Source organism: Homarus americanus, unplaced genomic scaffold (assembly GCF_018991925.1).
Source record: "Homarus americanus isolate GMGI-L3 unplaced genomic scaffold, GMGI_Hamer_2.0 scaffold24922, whole genome shotgun sequence".
Lineage (NCBI taxonomy): Eukaryota > Metazoa > Arthropoda > Malacostraca > Decapoda > Nephropidae > Homarus > Homarus americanus.
The window spans coordinates 4,772,245-4,795,929 of record NW_024722610.1 but is presented as its reverse complement, the minus strand read 5'-3'; the positions used below and the strand labels follow the sequence as shown (position 1 = coordinate 4,795,929).

Sequence of the window (23,685 nt, the reverse complement as noted above, 5' to 3'; positions counted from 1 at the left end):
GCAAGATTATTCTCTCCCCTTCTTACTCCACATATCAAGAAGCGCTCAACACACTGACCCTCTCGGCTCTCTCTGACCATCACCACGACCTCATCTGCAAATTTGGTAAGAAGCTTCTGCACCATCCTCAACACCGGCTCCTACTACCACCTGAGATCCCTAGCCCAAGAATTGCTGTTCGACACCACAGCCGCATCCAGCCCATACGTGCACGAACTGATCTCTATAAGAACAGCCCAGTCCCAACCATTATAAAAATTATCAATAACTTGCAATAAACCAGTGTATTCACTCCCAGTAAATACTACTTCTTGCACTGTCACTATGTTGAAATGCCCTGTAGTTTGAGCTTTCCCCCATCTAGTTATTATATATCTTATTTGTATCACTTATGTTATTTGTATATTATTTGTAATTCGAAACCCATTCCCCAATTATGTAACTGTATACTTTCAGCCTTCAGGCTGCCAAGCTCTTTCAATAAACCGTTAATAATTATTATTATTATTATTATTATTATTATTATTGTTATTATTATTATATTGTGTTATAGTGATGTTAGTGTTGGCTTAAGGTGATGTTAGTGTTGGCTTAAGGTGATGTTAGTGTTGTGTTGTAGTGATGATGTTAGTGATGTGTTGTAGTGATGAACACACACACACACACACACACCCTCTGCCCCAAACCAAACTTTTTTACGGTTCTCAAAATAAAACACAACAAATCTCTTCCCACAGAAACCCATTAGAGTGTACTGTACACTGTACAGTAATCTGACCCTACCCCTCCCTCACTCACTCTTCTCTCTGTCTTCCCCCATTCCCTCCCTCCTCTCACTCACTACCCCTCCCTCACTCACTCTTCTCTCTGTCTTCCCCCATTCCCTCCCTCCTCTCACTCACTACCCCTCCCTCACTCACTCTTCTCTCTGTCTTCCCCCATTCCCTCCCTCCTCTCACTCACTACCCCTCCCTCACTCACTCTTCTCTCTCTCTTCCCCCATTCCCTCCCTCCTCTCACTCACTACCCCTCCCTCACTCACTCTTCTCTCTGTCTTCCCCCATTCCCTCCCTCCGCTCACTCTCTCTTCCCCTAACTCTTTGTTTACCCTCCCTCCCTCCCTCCCCTCACTCTCCCTGGCCTTACTTACTCTCAATGCTCTACACATTCACTTACACACAAACAACATTTTTCTTGTTTTTTATTAGTGAGCTGCCGATTTTTTTAAGTTTCATTATTATTATTTTTTTTTTTGTGGTTTATTCATTTATATTATTGCTGTAACTATTATTTTTTAATTATCATTTTATTATTTTACTAACATTGTTATTATTTATTATTATTATTATTGTTGTTGGAGGTGTTGGTGTTTTGATATTTGAGCCTTTGTAATTTCTTTTAAAGTTAAGGTGTAGATACACAGTTAGTGGGAATCGTGGCATATACAAAGTGAGCCAGAATTATGTATGAACACTTTAAATACCCATATTTCGTAAACTGCATGGCCAATTTCAATGACAACTTTACACCGTACAGCTACAACATACAGGGTGTCCCACATATAATCTATATTGTTAGGATGGTTGATAATGTTTCATATTGCAACAAAATGTTTATTGTTTTATGGAAATTCAAATTAGGTATTCAGTGGTACTCTTCAAAACCACGATATTCGGGGCATCGAGCCATCGAGTTCATGACAGCTCGGAGGGTGTCTGCTATGATTTTATCAATGCACTGACCGAATATTTACTTTTAGCTCCTCCAAGTTTGCAGGTGTGTGGCAGTAGACTTTACTTTTCATGCATGTACCCACAGAGGAAGTAATCAAGTGCCGATAAATCAAGGGACCTACTTTGAGCTAAAGCAAGTTACAAGGCATGTGCAGGTATATGATTAAGGAAAAATAAAAATATAATACCCTTTTTAATTACCGTATAGCTATAGACCAAGTAAATATATGGCAGACATATAAGGTGGCTTTGTATGGATAAATAGAGATACTGGTTTCAGATCAGTGGAGGAGTGTGTCGGGTGCATGATGTCACTCGTTGTTTTTGTCTTCACGAACGGATCAATAGGTGAGGTGAAGGTAAGAACGAAACGAAGACTGACACAGAGTGGAAGTTGTCTGGGGCAGGGTTAGAGACTGATAATGTATTTTGATGTAGTTTTCTAGAGACGAATGTTAAATGTTAATGCTGTGGAAAATAAATGCTTGTGAAAGAGAAAGACAGTACCAGAGTGTGCAGAGCTGGATCGGGGTGAAGAAAATGAAGAGGAACGTTCAACAAGGATACACATAAAGCTAAATCTAACAACAGTTTAGATACACCAACGGCCGGGGTCATGAGAGCAGTAATCGATAAGAAAGGTTCAAGCGTGTAAGGCGTCTGCTGGAAGGGGTGCTGATGCCAACAGTCATGGAACTTGGTAGTGGTATATCAACACAGCAGTAACAAGAAGGATAATTTGAGAAGCATTATGAATGTTCGGAGGGCTGCGAGGAGTATTTTCTGTGTTTGTACAGGACTTGTGATGATATAGTGGGTCTCAATTTTTCACTCCCGTGTCTATTTACTCCTTATTACACCATACACACACACACACCTAACACCACTGTGTTGTCAGTCAGCGGGACACCAAATATGGCGTAGTAAGCAAAGCATCACGTGACTGTGATATAGGGGCCCAGGACCCAATGACAAGTTCGTCAGCTCGATAGGTGTCCTCCAGCCAACATCTGCATTAGCTCCAATAAGCAGAGTTATTCATTCCTTGTTGGGTCGGTCTTATTGATCCGTAATTAATGACTCCCCCTCCTCCCGCACACACACACACACTTCCGCCTCCTGATCACCCCTCATCTTTTGAGTAATTTGCATGAGGGAGTCAATTAGATCATCCTACTCCCTCGACCTGGCTAAAAAAATATAATTGCAATGAAGTCAACACGCGACCACCTCCGAGGGCGGTGCCATACCAGATACCCGCAGCTCTTTGGAAAAAAAATCAGATTAATATTATCGTTTTGTCGGAGTTGGTTCCCACATTATCCACAACAATACGATCCTGATACCATGACAGTTTTCCAAAGCCAATTATGAAAACAGAAATCTGGAATGCAATTGACAACATCGGATAGTAAACCCTTCACACGCCCTAATGCCTGAATTTTTTTAGGAATGTGACACAACGCTACCTGATCGTCGGAAACGTGCTCACCATGTCCCCTGCTTAGAAATATTCACTTCATTAATGCAATATGTTAGTAATCCACATTTCAGTTAGCCTGTGGTGTGTTAACTTGTTCTCACCACCTGACCTACAATAGCTACCCAGCCCCTTCCCTCCAACTTCCTACCACCTTATTACTAATTTCTAAATGTCACTCCACATTCCCTTCCTAACATCGACAACACGATGAAAATTCTAAATATTTTATTATCCCCGGAAGGTCTTGACCTTCACTACAGCTAATCGTGGCACGGACTGGTGAAGAAGGCTGTGACTAGACATCAAGTGTTTCATCATGAGACAGCCATTGCCAGCCACACTGACCCGCAACCAGCCAGGGGGTTACTCGGGGATGGTGACAACCAAAGCAGATTAATATTGGTTTGTTTTCTTTGGGGGTTTTCACCAAGTACTCAGGTTTTAACCAGAGAGTATATATCCATTACCGGAGCAAAGAAAAAACATCAAAGAAAAAATTCATAAAAGTCTTATTTCAGCAAGAGCGATCATTATGAATGTGTCGACCCTAAAACACATCTTTGTACTGATATAATTAATTGGCAATAGTCTGGAACGCCAACTGGCGAGAAGGAGCAGCTTTAGGGGAAAAAATCAATAAAAGGAAACTTCCTTCTTACCTCCAAAATATCAAAGGAACAGTAGAGGCGCTGCAGCTGATCTAGTTTTGTTTTTCCGATTTTTTTTTCGTCCAAAACATTAATCTACATCGAGGCACTGGCTCCAGGTGCTGCCTTGTTGGCTTGTCCCCATTATAATATCTGTAAGAGAAGATGGGCATTAGGTAGATTTAGTTAGGTTAGGGTATGGAAAATGTCGCTGCTGGGGGGCATCCGTCAACAGTAACATGGCGTGTGCATGGACCATAAGCTACAGATATTACTGCTAACGTCGCCCTACAGATAGCGAAGCTGACTAACTCTAATTAATCCATCTCTCACAGACAATATAAAAAAGATCTCAGCAGCACATCCTGGGTATTTTAAACAAGGAGAGAGATGGAGAGAGGTCGGTCATAACACTGCTAAGGGAGGCTGGTTATAACACGCAGTACCTAGCCCTTTCTAACCTTTTTCCATCATGTGTGTGTTTATCTGTGTGTCTCTCTCTCTCCAGCAGGAAATACATACAACATTTGTTTGTGTCTCCGGCAGGCGGGCGAACGGGGTGAGGAAGGCCGGGTGTGGCGCGAGTTGTCGGGAGTGCGGTGCCTGTTTGTGGGCGTGCGGGCGGGAGCATGGGTGAGAGCATGAACAGATACGTGACGCTGAACGAGCTGGGGACGGGAACATATGGATCTGTGGTGCTCGGCCAGAGGATAGACACAGGCGAGAAGGTCGCCATCAAGAGGTGAGTGCTGCTGCCTCCTCCTCCTCCAGGGCCCCTCTGTCCCTCCATTACAATTATATGTCATATTTTTGTTGTTTTTTTCCTATAAATTACTTACACATATAATTGTTTACATACACCCGTTTTTTTGTTTTAGATAGCTATACTTGCACCACAACTGTTATAAGTTATAATACAGTACAATAGTTGTATATTGGCCCTACAACTTGTGTTTTCTAAGTTGAACATTTTCACTCTAGCTGTTGTATTCTTATAAAATGCTGTGAACACACCACATATCAAATTGGAATTTTATAGGCACTTGGTAATGAAATGTGAAATAAGTGCCAATTGTGCCAGTTATAAAAACCCTTAGAGCTCTAATATAATTCTACAACTTTATAAGACCCAGCCAGTACCTTGTACTTACCAGGAACTAAATTATCTCGTTTTCACAGAATGAAGAAAAAATTCTACTCCTGGGACGATGCGATGAATCTCCGGGAGGTGAAGGTAAGTTACAGGGTCGTGGAGACTATAAACCCGGTACTAACCTTACCAACCCTAACTTAAAACTACACAACCCTAACCTAAACAGACCTTGCTAACCTTAAATAGCCCACCCTAACCTACACCTACCCCAAATCTTCCATAACCTGAGCTATACCCCTGTACTAACTGAACCCGCGGTTTTAATAAGAAAATTGAGTCCTGTCGTGTTGTGGATGGACACTTCTCGGGAACACCGGTCACCAGCCTAGTGCGTTGTCTGGTGCACCTTCAACATTCACGTTTCATCACAGTTTCAAGACCTAAACACTCAACATTCACACGACACTCATAACATTTACACCCAAGACACAACATTCACACATCATCAGAACGCTCACTCACTGGTGGCACCTCGTTCAGGGTAATATTTCACTTTGTGGATATCGACAGCTGCCAGGCACAACACACCAGCGTTTTAGGTACGAGTAAGTAACAGTTTATGCCGTATGACAGTCCAGCTGCCTTATTGTGGCCTGGGGTAGTAACTCATTCAACGGAGGTGACAGATCTACATGTTGAAGTAATTCCATTGGAGAGAATAATAAATAAACTGAGGTGGACAGCCCACTGACTTGAAAGCTTCGAGAGCCCTGCCTCCAAATGCTGAAAATTAGGATCTAAACTAATACTTTTCTGGAATCTTATTTTTAATTGCTCACAAATCATTACACGACAGTTCTTTTGTATTCGATTATTTACTGAAAAATCGTTCGAAAATAGGTGGGTGCTTGTATCATACACAAGTGATCAGTTTGTTTCGTGGCTGAGTAACAATAATGATGTTAACCTTATTTCAGTGTGAGGACTATTATAACATCCTCATTATTGTAAATGAAAAATGGCGCAGCTCAAAAAAGTAGAAGCAGATCATAAATACGACAAACGTATACCCTGTAAATATTGCAGCCTTGGAGATGGAGGTGTGGGTTATGTACTGTAGAGTAGTGCGAGGCTGGATGGGAGGGGTGACCTTTCCGACACCGGCTGACAAATAATATACGAGAACCATGTGTGGCAAATTTCGCGCCTGGGAGGATAACGTGGAGGAAAAGGTCACAGTATTAATGGATGGAGAGAGAGAAACTTACACATATGTAGAGACTTTGTTAGAATAAAGCCATCTACTGTCTTAAAAGCCTATTTAATCTGGACGCGATCTGCACGAGAGTTGGGATGATCGGACTTGGATAAACTGTCTTAAGTGATGTTTTCCGTGTGGATGTGGGCTACCGCGAGAGCAACCATTATCTCAGAGGACACAAAGCGAGTCACTCCTACAGGTAAAGTGTGGGTAGATCACCTCCAGTGTGTGTAAGGTCTTGAGGCTCCTCAGATGCTAGCCCGCCACCTCGTCATTTGCAACCAGTTTTATTGCATAATTTCACTATGCATCGTCAGTGAATCAGTGAAAAAAAAATATCTCTCCCAAGTATGTCTCAAAATCGATACGGTAGTATTAGTTTATATAACTTGTGGTTTTGTCACGCGCAGGGGAACCAGGAGCTAGGGACAAAAACCCCAAGATGGCGGGTAAAGAGTCAGAGAAACCCTAAATGCAGGGGCACTATGGTCTTAAAACATGTTCCAATCTCAGTAATAAATAAGACAACGTAAAAATCACAATTTGTTATATTTCAAATGTCGATGAACAATACTTCCGGCCGCACGCATTTGACCACGAGTGACATTTCTCCAGGAATGTGTGTGTAAGTATTTCATGAGGCAGCGAGAGGAGAGAGAGCCACCAACGCCCGCCTCGCCCACAAGGGCCCAAAATCACAATATCTAGGGAATGGCGGACAGCGGAGATATCGAAGCTGTTTCCTCGATCCCTTGTTCCAACACGACCTATTTTAAAACAGGAATAATACTCTACTCTAAATATTTGATCAGGGAGGCCTCTGTCTGGATATGGTAACTTTTTATTTATTCATATACTGTACTATATACTGACTTAATATATAAAATGTAACATGCGGTTAATCCATATCAGACGATACATATACAGGATATAAAACTCGTGGTCAAAACAGAAGGAAGAGATGTCAGCGTTTTAACATTTCACTTTTTAACCTGAGGTAAGACAATAATAAAAAATAATAATTTGTTGCGTGTTTCTCCTTCTTTAACAAGTTGTCTACGGTCGAAATTTTCAGTGAACGGCACTTGACGCAGCCAACGAGAGAACACAGCAGTTGTTTCTTGAGGTCAATAACACACATGGCAACTAAACCTCTCAACATGATGAAGGGGCAGCGTGGGTGTCTAAAGCTCTGGCCAGATACCTATAATCTGTCGAAACCAATTCCACATTATACTCACTACGGTTGTTTGACATGAACTGTTTTAATACACTGTGTAATTATGTTTGATTCACGAGTAGAAATGGTTTAATGTAAGATGAGGTCATGGGGACGACCTGTGATTGTGGCTTTGTTATTGTAATTAGGAATTTCACCGATATAACCCGGATATTGATTTAATAAGTGCTTAGCGTGAGGACAATGTAAGGTGGACCAAGCGAATGTGGTGAACTGTGTCCTGGAAGTGGTGGGCAAAATCTAATCCTAACCTAACTCAACATAATTTAAGTCGACATAATGTAACCTAACCCTAATCAAACGTAACGTAATCTAGACTGACCAAATGTTAGTTAACCTTTTATAACTAACATATTGGAATCTATCTTCATGTAACTTAATGTAACCTAACTTTATCTTAACAAACATAATGTAACCTAATCTAACCTAACCTAACCTAACCTAACCTAACCTAACTACCATTTAAAAAGTTGCGCTGGTGGGATAGTGTTCTAATTATGATGAGATATAATGGAATAGAAAACTGTGGGATGTGTGGGGGTGGGATGTGTAGAAGGACCTGGAGTCACAAAACCTTCTCTCACTCCCACAGACAAGGTGAAGGTCAGTGCAGTGTGACGTGAACCTCCTCCCCCCCCCCTCCCACAATAGCCCTGTAGCCTAACCTTCCTCTTCCTCCCCGATACTTCCTTTGCTGTGTTCAATTTTGTAGCACTTCTTTTTATTTTGTATAATGTATTACTACGCTTTAATAACCGAGATCTTTTAAGCACGAATTTTACAAGTTATACATTATTAGTTTCCTTTTCTGGTTTTTTTTATACGTTTATTTCCTATTAAAAAACAGGCCTTCAAAAGTTGTTATTATTTCAATGTTTTCTCGGTTAACTAATAATATTTTTGTTATGTTAAATTAGATACATCCATTAATTACTATTATGAAATAGATTTTGTAGCGCAAATCTCTTAATAAAGTTGAAATTATTTAAATCTGTAAAATATTGTTAAAATTACGTCGTATTCTTGCCACATCACCAGACGAAATCTCACACCAAACAAAATTCAGATACTCAAACTTGCCACAGCTGTCTTTAAGATGTTAAGAAACATTTGAAATCAATATACTGTATCGGCAAAATTGTCTTCACTGGCCCAGCATGTTCGTGTAAAGAGCCAAGGGTGTGTGTGTGTGAGTGTGTGTGTGTGTGTGAGTGTGTGTGTATATAGGATCATTGTGTGCTTGTGTAGGTGTATTGTCGTGTACTGCAACCTTGACGGTATACTGTAAAGTTAGGTAGAGTGTACGGGACCTCCTCACCTCGTGTGCTATTGGGCGAACACACTTTGGTATTCATAAGCTCTTGTGCCAGTGTATTGACCTTATACAACGCTTGAGCAAGACAACATGTGAACATTGACTTAAGTACCTCAGGTGTGTGAGTGCTTTATCGACTGGCTTCTCGTTCTTACAAGTTTTTTTTTTCTTTGACAAGTTCTCAACCTAGTAATTTTTTTTCTCCCTGTTTGTGCATTGTTAGTATGGGTGTAGTTTTATTACGATAACGACAATAAGAATAATTTTAATGTACTCGCTTTTGTACCCCACATTCCTCAAGCCTATTAACTTATGGCGTAATAAATAGTAATAACAACTCAGAAATACATTAGTTAAGTTATAAATATTAAGTTACAACAGTTACAGGGAGGGGTTCATGATCGTGTAGTACAAGGACTGTGTGTGTGTGTGTGTGTGTGTGTGTTTTAGCAGTAAGACAAGGAAGTGAGGTAACGATTAGAGTCCTTTTGGGTCTTTATAGTGTATGATAATTAACCAATTTTGTATCGTTTCACCGCAACGTCTTACAAAACAACGGTGATATCCTCTCATATTCTCACTCTCTCAATCTTAACTTAGTTCAAATGCACACAACAAACAACTAAAAACCTACGGATGAAAAACATACACATTACCATACCAAGCCCATGTATACCAATAAAACACTCAAAAACAAAACACCCAAACACGACACAAGCACTCAAAACACACTGGGTGGTAGGGGGTTAAGGGTAGGACGGTGGAGGGAGGAGGAGGGGTGGAGGTGTCACAGTGACGGGGTTGTTTACCAGTCACCATGGCAACCATCTTTCAGGGCCACCGCTGATTTATCGTCTTGTGGACCGCCAGTCAGTCAGTCAGTCAGTCACCACTCATAACAAACGCCTTATTGCCCACGTTATTGAAGGGAAAAGTGGCCGCAAGGTTCCAAATCATCTCAACTCAATTACTTTTATTTATATTTTATTTCTTATTAAAGTTGGCAACACTGATTTTATTTATTTTATATTCCTTTGTGGTGTGACGCAACCGTTTGATATCCTGTGCTTGTGGTGTACCTGCCAATATTATACTACCTAACCTAACCTAACCTAACCTAACCTGACCTTACCTTACCCTGGCTATATTATACTGTTATTATTACTATTATTATTCACATTATTAAAAAAATAAGGAGTTTCTGCCAGAAATATTTAGAACATAAGGTACTTAATGGTGAAGGTATAAATTATAGTTCTACCCGTATTACCTTTCAACTAAATATAACTTGGATCATGAACTGAAAATTGGATATACTTCATGAATACAATATTATCCTGAGTACTGCTAATAAAAATGTCTTTGAAGTAAGTATTGACATTGAAACTAAAGAGGAGAATGAGTGTAACGACATAATAATTCCATTTTATAAACTATATAACGATTTACAGAAGCAGTTTCATACGGTCAACCGCTTAGATGAAAATTAGCAGGTTAGGTTAGTATATGTATTAGATTATGTTAGGTTAAGTCAGGTGAAATTAGACTTAGTTTGGTTTGTTTATGAAAATTCGACCTATCAACCAGCATACACTCAACTACGGCACTTCCCCGCCTCTTTTGCAAGATCGGTGACCTCGTGGTGACCTTGACACTAAAACATCTCAGTGGCGTGTCTGGATCAATATCAGGTTAATATCGCTGGTGTTGTACTGTACATCGTTCCTGTACACTTCTGCTGCCGTATGGTAGAGCGGGACAAACACAGGTACGGATAAACGTCACCAGATACGACGAAGACAGACAGACAGACAAACATGATTCACTCACAACATAGAAACAAGCGTGACTCATTTAGACAGACAGAGAGACAGACAGACAAACATGATTCACTCACAACATAGAAACAAGCGTGACTCATTTAGACAGACAGAGAGATAGACAGACAGACAGACATGATTCGCATAGATAACCCGACGGGCGGATAAATATGATAGTGATGACCTCCCCAATCACGTCAACAAAGCGAGATATATTACCGTGATGCAGCGTGTCGCCCGCCTTTTGTTTCTGCCCGGTAGATGGTTCTTTTCTGGCGGTCTTAGAGCATAAAAAAATAAGGAGACTGCAATAAACCGGTTGGCCTGTGCATGGCAGCTCCTATCGGGAGTTAAAACCACCCTCTACCTTCCATGAATCTTTCTAGCCTCCTTTTAAAACTTCCCAGCGTCCCAGCACTTACTACAAAGTTGCTTAGCTTGTTCCACCACCCTGAAATTGACAATTTAATTTCTATCACTTTAAACTTCAAAATAATTATCACCTACCTAGATTTTTTATTCTCTATCCTAACTGGCCTCCGTCATAATACAGAAGGTTCCAATCCTAATGGTTAGGTTAGATTGGGGTCTGGATTGGATTGGAACCCATCAGTAAACCTTGTCTAGCTAAATGTATCCTAATCAAAGCAAACCAAGATTAGCGTGTCTCTGTGTTTCAATAACTAAGGTCTTTAAACACATGCTCGGAGAAGTTCCATACACTGTAAAAATAATGTTAAAAACTCAAGAAAAAGGTTTAATCCCCCGTCTATATTATTGGTCAGTTGCAGGGTGGAGCTGTCACACTACAACTCTCAGTACATTTTGAGCGTCACGGTAAAATTCTCATCCTTCACACTTCAAAAAATGAGATAATCAGTTAAATTCTGTGATGTTTAACTACGTATATAAGACTATATCACTGTACGATGTCAATCAAACCAGAGAAATATAGGCTATCAGATGTGTACCATCGCCTATCATGTGAGGGACGTAGAGGGATAGATTCATGACACACTAGTGATCGAGGTTACAATAATCACCCAACAATCTAAGTGGCACACAACCTGGTCCTCAATGTATGCTGAAACAGTAAAGTATTCCAAATAATAAGTGATCCACGCTAGGCTAGGCGACAGACCCCTCTAAGGTAAAAATGGCATTTCAGAAACATTTACAGTTGATTCCTGTAATTTCACGAAAGAAAACAAATGGTGGGGTGGTTATTTACGCTGACGCCCCCTACAGGTAGTACGTTAAATTAGGTCAGAGGTGGAGAACATTGTGGCTGTCAGGGCTGGGTGTAACTGATCACCTGCGGGGGGCTAATTCTCCCTCGTGTTCATATTATTATTATTCCCCTCTGTGGCCTCTGGTGGGAGTATATGGCGTCAGAACCCGTCTGTCCCTTATATGCAAGATACTGAGTTTGATCAATAAATATTTTCCTCTATATCTTCAGGAACTATAACTCATTTTATCATCATGGAGAAAGGGGGAGGGGGAGGGGGGGGTGTATTCTTGCTCTCAATCTATAATGTTAATATTATCACCTGGTATTTTTCTTCTTACTTCTATTAATGGTCGCTCTAGATGTGTCTGAATATATCATAATAAAAAGAAGGACTCTATCAAAGGTGGTCAAGGCCTCTGAGCTAGTTAAAAAGAGCCATAACTCCAGTTCCTCTCAGGTGGCTGGATGATGTAAGTACATCTTGTGGCTCCGTCCTATTGATTACTGAGCAGTCAATAGGTCAAAAAGACCACGAGTTCAGTACACCAAGAGTGGCCCGCTCATGTGCTTCAACAACTCAGGTGTTTTAAAGCCTGTACTGCATTCTAAGTAGGTCCATACACTAGACATCATCTTTTAAGAATTACAACAGAAAGTAGTCCCCGCTGAGGATCCTGGCTTAGTGGAGTGGGTAGGTTACGGTGGCTTGACGCAGACTGACATTACAAGAGATGAAACATGGATGAAACACTACCCCCTAAGATCCTGTACTACATAACGGTGAGAACTGTCGCGATGAAGGAGAAAGATCGCCATTGTTATTCTATTCTAGGCGAAAAGAGTTACTTGTTGTGGTTATGGTGATATGGCGTGACTACGATTCATCTATACAAGTTGTGCTGCCGCCTACCCAAGTTACTGGGATGGGATTGTGTGTGTCGATTTTTTCGTACACACTTGAGAGGTACAGTGTTGGGGTAAGGAGGGTACAATGGTTCTCTTCTGTACCTTTATCAACGGATATTATCATTAGCATCTTTACTATTACGCGGCATCCGAATGGTTGATTTCATTGACCATAGCTAAACATTGTTCATGAGTTTAGCATTATTATCATCTAAATATTCATAAATTTTCCATAAACGAGCAAACATTGATAAATATATTTCATAATGGCTGAAAGAGATAAGGCAACCCACAAGGAAAAATATTAGACGGATGTAAGTCACATTTTAGTTGGAATTCAGTCACTAGGGAACACATTAATATTATACGTTCGTCTGTTTTAATTAAGTAAGTAATAATTTATAATGCTGAACTCGTACATTTTCCCTACTGCCCTTGATAAGCATTCAATCATTATAAATACTGTACCACCTTTCCACTTCTACACTTGCGCCCGACTGCCTTCTTTTTCACAATAATTATTAAGTTAGGTAATTATTCACATCCTTCTTATGAGGGCCCAACAAAATCCTCGTCTTAGAGTGACTGGCCATGTATCGGAGAACCATCTTATGAGGTAATGGAAAAGTGTGTATGTAGTTCAGATAGTGAAAAGAACACTGTGTACTCGTATAAATAATTCGAGGAAAGCCGCACCTGTCTTCTAAGTACAGTACAGTAGTGTGAGGAGATGGCGCTGAAGGGTCGATAAGGCCGAGTGGGGGGTTCCGTGACTAAGCTAATCCTTCTTTGTCAGTGTGGGCGCTGCCCCGCCTCGCCACCACTCCCGTCCACCACCTCCTCAACTGTTTTCAGACTTCGAACAACGTCCTTAATTAAGATCCTCCAAATCCATGCAGGAAATACTTTATAATTTAGTACACTTTCCAATAAAAGATAGATAGCGCAATTTGATAAGTTTGTCACTCAACACATAATGAAAATGTTTCTCACGTTTCTGTAAGACTCGCCATCTTTACCGTTACGTCATGTTAGTGTTGAGCTGCGTCAGTAGCAGCATAAACACCAGCAGGACAACTAAAACATACACGAACAGATTAATTCGCGAAACTATAACGGATGAAATCATTTCAAGGGTCATTAATTGACACCATTTACTTAAATTTAGAGCTCTTCAACTGAAAGCCTTAATCAGCAAGTTCACTACATGAGTGAGCATGTACTGTACAGTATCGCGTGATCAAGAAAAGTAATTTGCGTCAAAATTTGTGAATTTCACTCATTTTCCGTGTTCAGGACGCCGAGCAACAAGTTTTACGCCGCCAAATTATACTCGTATAACATTCTGTTGAATTTTCTTGTTAAATCACAGGTACAGTTTACACCCATCATAGTAAGACTGCTTACAAACATGTAAGTACTTCTACGTAAATTATATTACTTCTTATAAACATTATTGTAATTCTGACTCGCTTAATTGAGGTAGGCGGTCTCATTAATCTTGCTTTGATAAGTTGCCGGAATTAGCCCATGAGTGGGGGGTCAGCTCTTGTAGTACAACCGCTTTGTCATAATATACTGTATCTGGGCCAGATTAACCCCAACACCATTTATTGATATTGTTATAAAGCCCAGCGGTATCTATGAACAGGTACCCATTGGTTGATTCTCTATCCACTGAAAGAAACAAGACCAGTTATATCTTTTAATTTTGTTTCTATGACAAGACATAATGAGTTAACCAATGAGGAGCCATCGTTACCACCAATAGTTACCTGTGTTGTGTGTGCCTGGTGACAGCACTTGTATTAAATCACAGTGCCGCCCACACAGTACAGTACAGCACTACAGTGTTTGGTGACGCGGAGACACACTAGTGACGTCATGTATTGCGTGTTGAGCGTCACGAAGATAAAATTCGGTTTAATTGTGGATGTGTTTGTATTTGTACCTCTGCTCGCTCATGTAGGGTGTGTATCAAAGATTAAACACTGTTCACTAAGTTAAATGCGTTCAGTTTTATTTACACAATTAGTATTTATGAATAATGATAACAGCTGACGGTACATTATACACTCATTGTCTTAACATTGTAACGCCGGGGGCTATCTGTACTGATTGTGTCAGACTCAACCCCTAGATGAAATGTTTCCTCTTACAATTGGTGAGTCTTAATTAAATAATCTATCATATATCTTTGTAATGTTTTTATTACTTTTGAAATGTGTCTCAACTCATAAACGCCAAAAGTTGATACTAAACTGCCTTCACTAAGCAGTCTCTCGGATTTCAATCGAGGGAATGATATTAGTTTGATGATCTCATTTCTAAAGCTAGTGGGTTAATGATCGAAAAAAAAAGAGGCCCGGAGTAAGTGAAATATGAGTAGCGATCACCGTAGTTATATGTGCGATACTACAAATATAGACCTTTAGCAGTGCATTTATAGGTATAGATAGTTATTTCACGTATGGACTTGTTCCCTCACATACTGGTTGTTCTCAATTCCCAAACAGTCGCTGAAGAAGCTGAGTCACGCGAATGTAGTCAAGCTGAAGGAGGTGATCAGGGAGAACGATACCCTCTACTTCGTCTTCGAGTACATGAAGGAGAACCTTTACCAGCTCATGAAGTCCAGGTCAGTGGTATACAAAACTGATCTGGTGTTTAGGGGAGTCTGCTTTGGGTATGATGGCTCAAGTTAAGTGTTCTCTATAATAGTAATAACATACTTCTAACTTAACCTTCATGTGTTGTAGGGAGAAACACTTCAGTGAGGCAGCAGTGAGGACCATGGTGTGTCAGGTGCTGCAGGGGTTGGCCTTCATGCACCGTCACGGCTACTTCCACCGCGATATGAAGCCAGAAAACCTCCTCTGTATGGGTCCTGAGCTCGTCAAGATCGCTGATTTCGGGTTGGCCAGGGAGATCAGGTCGCGGCCTCCTTACACCGATTACGTCTCCACTAGATGGTTAGTGACTGAGAGGCGGCGTCCAGGAAGCTCTAGGGAGTGAGAAAAGAGAGTAAGGAGTGTGTGTATGGGAGGAAAGAGTACTGTGTGTGTGTGTGTGTGTGTGTGTGTGTGTGTGTGTGCATAATGACAAGACAGTGAGGAGTATGTGTGCAATGTGTTCAAAGATGATAATGGAAGGCAGGTATTGAGGGGCATCCATGAATATCTGGCGGGGAAGACGATGGAGTGAGGCGGATATATACTATTTACTATGATGACGTCAAAATACCTCACCCACATCGCACTTTTCTTCTCATTCACTCTCTCAGTTTCTTAGACATAAACCATCTCTTAAGACATGTAAGCATTTCTTAGACATAATCAATTTCCTTGGACGCATAATTTTCTTAGACCTAACTCCTTCCAGCAACATTCCTGCCGCTTCTTCACGTCTTCAGTACACCAAAATGAGAACAAAATCATTTAATTTCTCCAGTTTACATCCCAATAACAGTCAAGTAATGAGTTTAGTCTTGTCTTTCACCAGCTGAGCTTATCCTTCAACACCACACACTCACAAGGGCATAAGAGCAAGATTGACGTAGATCAGGACATGAGTAACGGCAGCCATCATTGTTGTTGTCACTTGGATCAGTTGAGTGTGGCGGGAAAGCTAACATTAGGCAGCCATAACTTACTGTCTCACGTTGGTGTAGGACCCAGTAATGACACGCCCTCCCAGCCCCACAACCTACCCCACATGATGTTTACTACATTATATAACAGGGTATTAGTGTATGGTCAAGGGGTACACTCACCCGCTGACATATAGAAATTATCTACGCATTACTGGGTACCTAAGACCATCGGGGTGACATTTTCATATGACCGTAACATCGTTGTTTGTACGAAAACACAAGTTCACATTATAGCAACACTTTTAAATATTACAAATAAGTTTTTGTGATTAGGAAAGGAATAAAATCCGTTGTCATTATTGTTGTACATATTTAAATGGAAGATCATCTCTACCATAGACCTTATATAATTTAAATATGGTACTAGTGTTGTCCCCTCCCACTTCACAGGTACAGGGCGCCCGAAGTCCTGCTCAGGTCCAACAACTACAGTAGCCCCATCGACATCTGGGCTGTTGGCGCCATCATGGCCGAGATCTACACCTTCAGGCCGCTTTTCCCAGGTTCCTCTGAGATTGACCAAATCTTCAAAATCTGTTCCGTAATCGGCACGCCAGACAAGGTAAACTGAGAAAAGAGGGAGATTTGCGTGGCTTGGTCCTTAACGTCTGTCGCTAAATTTTTATAGAATGTTAATTTTAGAAAAAACTGCAATTTCACTGTGTTTAGCAGTGGACACGTCGTTGTTTGGGAAAATGTGTTAAAATGGGGTATTTCTAACTTAAAACTCACCTAACCTGTGCAAAAAGCTAATGCAATGGTTATACGTGCCTTACCTGTGTCTGCCATCTTGCCTCTATGAGCGTGGTTGTCGCACTAACACATTTTTTGCGCAATAATAACGAGCCATGTAAAGGGTGTCCTTGCCGCCCAATAATAATGAGTCAATATACTTTAGCAATAATACTGACCGGCCGCTTAAGTAAATGCTTCTATGTGTGGCAGCGTGACTGGCCTGAGGGGTACTCGTTGGCACAACAGATGAACTTCAAGTTTCCGCAGTTCTCTCCCACGCCGCTGGCGACCCTCATCCCCAACGCCACCCCAGAGGCCATCCACCTTATGGAAGAGATGCTTCACTGGAACCCCGCCCGCAGGCCCACCGCCCAGCAGTGTCTCAGGTACTCTCAGATGACCCGGGTAGGTTAGGTTGCTGCACCATACAGAAAAATGTCCTAGATATCCTGGGAGAGTGGTTGTGGACCAAATGAGTCTTGGGGTTTAAGACAGGTGTCTCAGGTGTGTCTGAGCAATTAGATCACAAATGGTGAGTCCACATGGATGAGACTTTCTCCAGGTGTGTGTAATGCCCTAATAATTTCTACTGTTGTCACATTCTTCAGGTTCTCCTTCTTCAAGGACCACAAGGTAGACGTGAACAGCCTGTCGTACGCCATGAGTAAGGCGCGTATCAATGACCCCTACGCACAGGACGAAGGCAAAGCGTAAGTTACTCACCCATCCCTTGAGTGACGCCATATGGCTGACCTCACAACCAACCGTCATATCCACCATAACATGTACAGTACTTCACACTTTTAAAGGTTAAATAAAAAAAAACAACGTTCTTATTGTAGAGTTATCTCCCTCCATAAAAGTTTGTAACGTAATATTAAAAAAGAACAAGAATGAGTATGAGATATAAAGGTTTTTATACCATTAATTAAACAATTAATTACCTAACTGTTAAGCAAGGATATAAAGGATTAATATCAGTGTGGAAAAAGTAATTTATAGTAAAGACTGACGCCAGGTGTCTCCTCACCTCAGGGGCCCCAGCAACAGCGAGATCGGCGCCATCCTGGCCGGCGGGACAAGCGGCAAGCGAGGAGGTGGGAAGGTCAACACCAAACTGCCCAGTGGTGCGGGCGACACTAAAAAACACAACGGATACTCGCACCGCACAAAGATCAACCTAAACCTCGACCCTGGCACGAGAAGCTACAATCAGCCTCTGCCTCCCCCAACCCTTCACCTGCAACCCTCCGCGCGGCGTTTGGGCGGGCATGATCCTTCCCTGGGCAGTATACGGGCTAGAGGCCAAGCTAAGCCCTTTATGGCCAATGGGCTCGACCTGGGCTCTAAAGGCATCAAAGAAAACAACTTCTTGCCTAACACCAAGCACTGGTCGTCTTTTCGTGACCCACCTTCCAATGACAACAAATACAATGATTTTGAAGATAATAAAACTAATGGTTTTGGGAACCTGAGTAAGTAAACACACTGGCGCCTTAGTGTCCTCGGGGTCAGGGAGGGGGCGGGTCACCCATCATGCACCTCGCTCTACTCGACACCAGAGACACACAGATCCCCAGTACCACCTGTGTAGTCTCAGCCTTCAGTAGCAAACGATGAATAATTTGTGAGGAGGTGTGTGAGTGAGGCGAGGTGTGACCCAGAGCGTACATGTGGTCATCTCCCATCACTGACACTCCCCCAATGGGCTAGGGGCACCTACCTGTCACGTCTCGCTGGCCTAGTCTCACGCAGCCACTGTAGACTAAAGTAATTTCTTAAACTATATCTGTATGACCGTCTTATTTACCTGCTTGATACCTCTTTATAGACCCTCTCTCTTGATAACTTATTATGTTTAATGTATATTAGCGCTAATTGTTATGCATCTTCAATTTGTGATAATCTTACTTTACAATTATGTATACTTATATATAATACAGCTTTTGTCCTGTCATTACAATGCTGCCACCCACCCACCCAGTCATACCACCCGGGAAAAGCCTCTACACTGACTGTAAATAACGTGTTACAATTTCATCCTTTATGTTACAGTGTAGCAGCGTTTACATTAATTTATACGATACGGTACTGTGGTGTTCCTGACTCACAGTTCAAGAGTAATAACACGATAACCTGTTTATGTCTTCCTAAGAAATAAAGTACGTCTTTATGTTTAAGATATCAAATGAGCATAAAATCATGAAGTTACGTGAACACCAAATAAAGGTAATCCAAAATCATCAAAAAAAAAATCTGGAGTAAATTCGTGACGTATTCCACACATCATTATTTATCAAAACAGTATTTATAACAACCCAAGGTTATATTTTGTTGTAGAGTACAGTAATGTAAAGTATATGTAGTCTTGTGTCGCTGGTAGTACACCATGTTGTTCACTGCACTGTGTCCATTGCTTTTTCTAGTATAACTATTATTTAATTTTCTACCTGACGCCCAAGGAGAGACGGTCCATCACACGTTTGAGAGCTGTTCGTTGTTTACCCCCGACCCCACCCACATACATACATAAGATGGAACGCAAGATTCAGTCATGATTTTAAGCCTAACATTATGATCATATTGAACCTATCAAATGACAAACACACCGTGTGGACGAAGATGCTGCAAGAATTAATGCGCTTCACTTATATGAAAGTGTAGCGTTCACTCATCTGGTGCACTTGAACTCAGCTTAGTTTATCTATTTGTTAGCAGTTTACTACTTCAGCACCAAGAGCAGCTATTTTTACACTGCCTTAGCCGACCTTCCTGTTACAAGTAACTAGCCTTCGTGTAGGTGGAGAGCCTGTTGTAGCGACGAGGCAGCTGCAAGTCCCCAAACACGGCTGTCAGCTGACCCTCGTGCCATGGTCGAGGACTGGGTTAGGTCCTCTTTGCTTTGGTCTAACCAGAGCTAAGATATGACTTATCTGGCTTAAATAAAAGGTCCAGTATATGCCATTACTGACCAGGCCTGTGTGTAGGCCAAGGCTAAGCCTTCGTCTACACTCAGGCCATGTCTGTGTCGCACTTTGTTGTGGGAACGTTTGTCACAGACACGATGACCCATCACTAACACACCACAGAACTGGCGTGGTGGTAACACTCACAACACATGAACGCTTTTCCAGTACCAAAATAAACTTAATTTATTATTTTTTTCGATGCACTCAACTTTTATTCGCAGGTATGCTAGTTATTAATGATTGTTTTGTTTAGTGTGCCTCCCAGTACAGTACAGTATACCTGATGTTTACACTTTGTGAACGCAACACCGAGGAGCAATGTTTATTTTTTCATACACTAGTATTTATTTGTAAGTGTGTGCAGAGTTTGTGTTATGCATATTTGTCAAGCATGTTCTGGACTGCTGTATTCAATCACATACTGTAATACAGATTGTTACTGCACGTTTTAACATTTACAACTTCACAGATGCATCAGTTAAAACGTATCACTTAATGCGTCAACACTTTTTACATTTGTTCTTACAGGGACAATAATTTGTTCCTCTACAATAAGAATATAATGTTAAGAAGCCATTTTCTCCTTTGACTAAAACTAAGCCACACTCTTCCTCGTTGTGACTAACAGAGTGATCCGGCTCCCAGCTTGAACCTGTGTTATTTACCTAGTGAGGCTACAATCTTACCTCCCTCCCCTCCCCTCCCCTCCCCCAGGAGCCGTGAGCCGCAGTATGCCCGGGTCGCTGGTGTCGGTGCAGGCTGGGGGCGGCGTCGGGAGCAACAACCCCATGAGGACACACTCCTACCCAAGCAACAACCCCACCATCACCTCCTCCTCATCCTTCGCCACCACCGGCCTCCCGCGCTCCACTAGTGCCAACGCTAATGTTCACGGGAGAACCAACTGGGCAGCTAAGTAAGTGCAAACAAGGAAGGAAGGGAATCTATAAGTAATAATTAAGTAAAGAATAGAAGCTGTAAGTGTTTTTTTATCATTGAGGAGAATTTTAAGTGAAAATCGAGTAAGGAAGGGAATTTGTAAGTACCCAACCCAACTATTAAGTAATATTAAAGTAAAGTAAAGAAAGACTGTAAATATAAATTAACGAGAGGAAGGATGTAGAAGTTACAGTGTCGAGGAGAAGGCAGGTGTGGTACAGAGGTTTGAGGGGCCAAGACCAGCACACACCTGCACTACTGACCAGGTGAGTGAGTTTACTATCCATGACCAGGTATTCTCTACACCTGGTCAATCTAATACCTGTCACTCCCACATATGCCTAAAATACCTGTCACTCCTACATATGCCTAAAATACCTGTCACTCCCACATATGCTTCAAATACCTGTCACTCCCACAGTTAACTAGAATATGTGTTACTTCTCAGGCAACAAGTCACGTTTCTCAGGTAACTTACGGAACTATTACATCCACAGGTACCTCAAGTAACGTCTCCCAGCGTTAGGGGAAGACGCCGGCAGTCTGGTGAGGGTCCCGGAGGAAGGTGGTGATGTGGGGAAAGACAAATAATTTTCTCCCTTCCTAAACAACAGTTCACAACCTCCTACCGTGACAGAAGGGTAAATAAAGCCACTGTACTGAGGCTTTACAAAGGCAGAAGGAAGCAGCGGTTCATTTTCAACGATACCAGACAACTGGAAAATAAATTCAGTTACTAAACCCATCATGAGGTAGAATCCAACACAGGTGATCCGACCAAATGTAAAACTTCAATGTTTTTTTTATCAACAATGGGACTACCAGTATTGACGGAACTCACTCTTCGGATATTTTACAATATTTTGAATACTTGCTAAGCTTCAGGAACATATATTTGAAACTGTAAAAATAGAATATTGAAAACAGAACTTTCGGGCTAGCTTCAGGACTCCACTAACTACGTAATCATGATATAATGCCGTACCTGGATAGCATTGGATGGACGTAGCTTTTGAACACACACACACACACACACACACACACACACACACACACACACGAGACCATCAGAGCGATTACAGTACTTTAAACTTGCTATCCTACGAGGCCTCGACCTCTTCCTAGTGTCGGTGCCTATATCGGAAAACATTATCGGGTTTCATCCTCTATAAACCTTATTTTTAGCTAAATTCACGAGTAGAAACCACCAAAAAATTAAAGTTACTCTGTTGTAGGCCCATGAGATACTCGGTACCTATTTCCTCCCCCTCCCAAATTAATCTCAGTTATGTTCGTCATCTCCACGAGCACCCTTAAAGATACGTGGTAGTCATCTTCGAAAAGTTTTGTATTCTGTATCATGTATTGTGTCGTGTGTGTGAAAATGAACATACAGTAGTGCTATTCAAGGTACAGGAGCTGGCTATAGTCCCGGGCAGTACTGTATAGGCTACCTCGCCACCACCCTCCTCCCCACACACCCATATTATCTGTGATACTAAGTACAATCTCGCCGCCCCGTCCAACCATACACTATCATACTGACAACGAGAATATAACGTCTGTATACTTAGCACTTTATGCTGACGTATAAATTATTCGACACTAAATAGTTGAATGTGTGCAAAGCAAAGAACATATAAAAAATATGTACATAAATACCTATACTTCGACAGGATAAATATATATATATATATATACTTATAAATATAGTTTGCATTTTCAAATGGGTAGATGGATACTGCCTTGCCAAAGACTACTTATACCTCACAGCTCCGTCCAGCTCCAAGGAAATGACCCGTAAGACATGTGAAAAGTGTAAACTGTACAAAAGATCAAACATTATAGCTTAAACGTACAAAACAAAGATAAAATAAAATAAGTGCACCGTGACATAATTCTAGAAAAACTATAAGCGAAAACAAGCTATAACTGAATCGTTTCTTGAACACGTAAGATGAAAATAAGGATAATACCAAATAAAAACGAAAAATAGTGAACGAAACATGAAATCTGTGGTTAAGTGAAACATTAAACTGACATGAAGGAAGAAACAAGAAGTGAATAATTATAAACTCTCTCAATGTGTATAGTATAATACCATAGATGGATCACAGCTCCGTATTCCTCTGGTATAGACGTCGAACAACTGCTGGGTAGATTACCATAGTGGTGTTCGGATATTGCCTATCATTATGCTACCAAATGTTCATATATGTACAATCTAAATTCCGGTTATATAAATATTAAAAAAATCTATATAGAAGATAGAATTAAGGTTCATCTGTCTTATGGATATTGTTGATTCTTTGGGACGTTAGAGTACTGTTGAAATGTCCGATTTTTTTTATCTTAAACCAAAATAAACACAAAATACTTAAGTCATGATAGGATAATTAATACTGATGATATATATTTCCTAACCCAACCTAACTTAACCAAAATAAACCTATCCTGACCTAAGGATTACACCAAGTTTGCATTCATGATCTGATCTGTTGTTCTAAGCTGTGTTGTTCACCTTCCATTTAATGTACAATGTAAATTTTAATAACAGTTGCGGACATAATTATCTTGAGCCTCTTGGCTGTTATTGACCATCTATCTGAGTATCAAGTTAGTAAAGATGATGAGGAGTTTAATATAACTCTACTTATG

The 23,685-nt window shown here is 41.1% G+C and overlaps 1 protein-coding gene across 2 annotated transcripts in view; it reads left to right on the top strand.

The window, feature by feature from the left end:
* Positions 1-23,130, top strand: part of LOC121862917 (serine/threonine-protein kinase MAK-like) — a 48,613-nt gene extending 25,483 nt beyond the window's left edge. The window contains exons 2-11 of one of the 2 annotated variants that reach the window (XM_042361332.1): positions 4,410-4,605; positions 5,043-5,097; positions 15,249-15,370; positions 15,492-15,704; positions 16,775-16,946; positions 17,330-17,505; positions 17,728-17,829; positions 18,155-18,594; positions 20,803-21,004; positions 21,525-23,130. In XM_042361332.1, coding sequence (XP_042217266.1) covers positions 4,493-4,605; positions 5,043-5,097; positions 15,249-15,370; positions 15,492-15,704; positions 16,775-16,946; positions 17,330-17,505; positions 17,728-17,829; positions 18,155-18,594; positions 20,803-21,004; positions 21,525-21,537 — 1,608 coding nt within the window. In that variant the 5' untranslated portion in view covers positions 4,410-4,492 and the 3' untranslated portion in view covers positions 21,538-23,130. The remainder of the gene's footprint in view (positions 1-4,409; positions 4,606-5,042; positions 5,098-15,248; positions 15,371-15,491; positions 15,705-16,774; positions 16,947-17,329; positions 17,506-17,727; positions 17,830-18,154; positions 18,595-20,802; positions 21,005-21,524) is intronic. The other variant, XM_042361333.1, reaches the window with a different exon arrangement.
* The last annotated feature ends 555 nt before the right edge of the window (positions 23,131-23,685 follow it).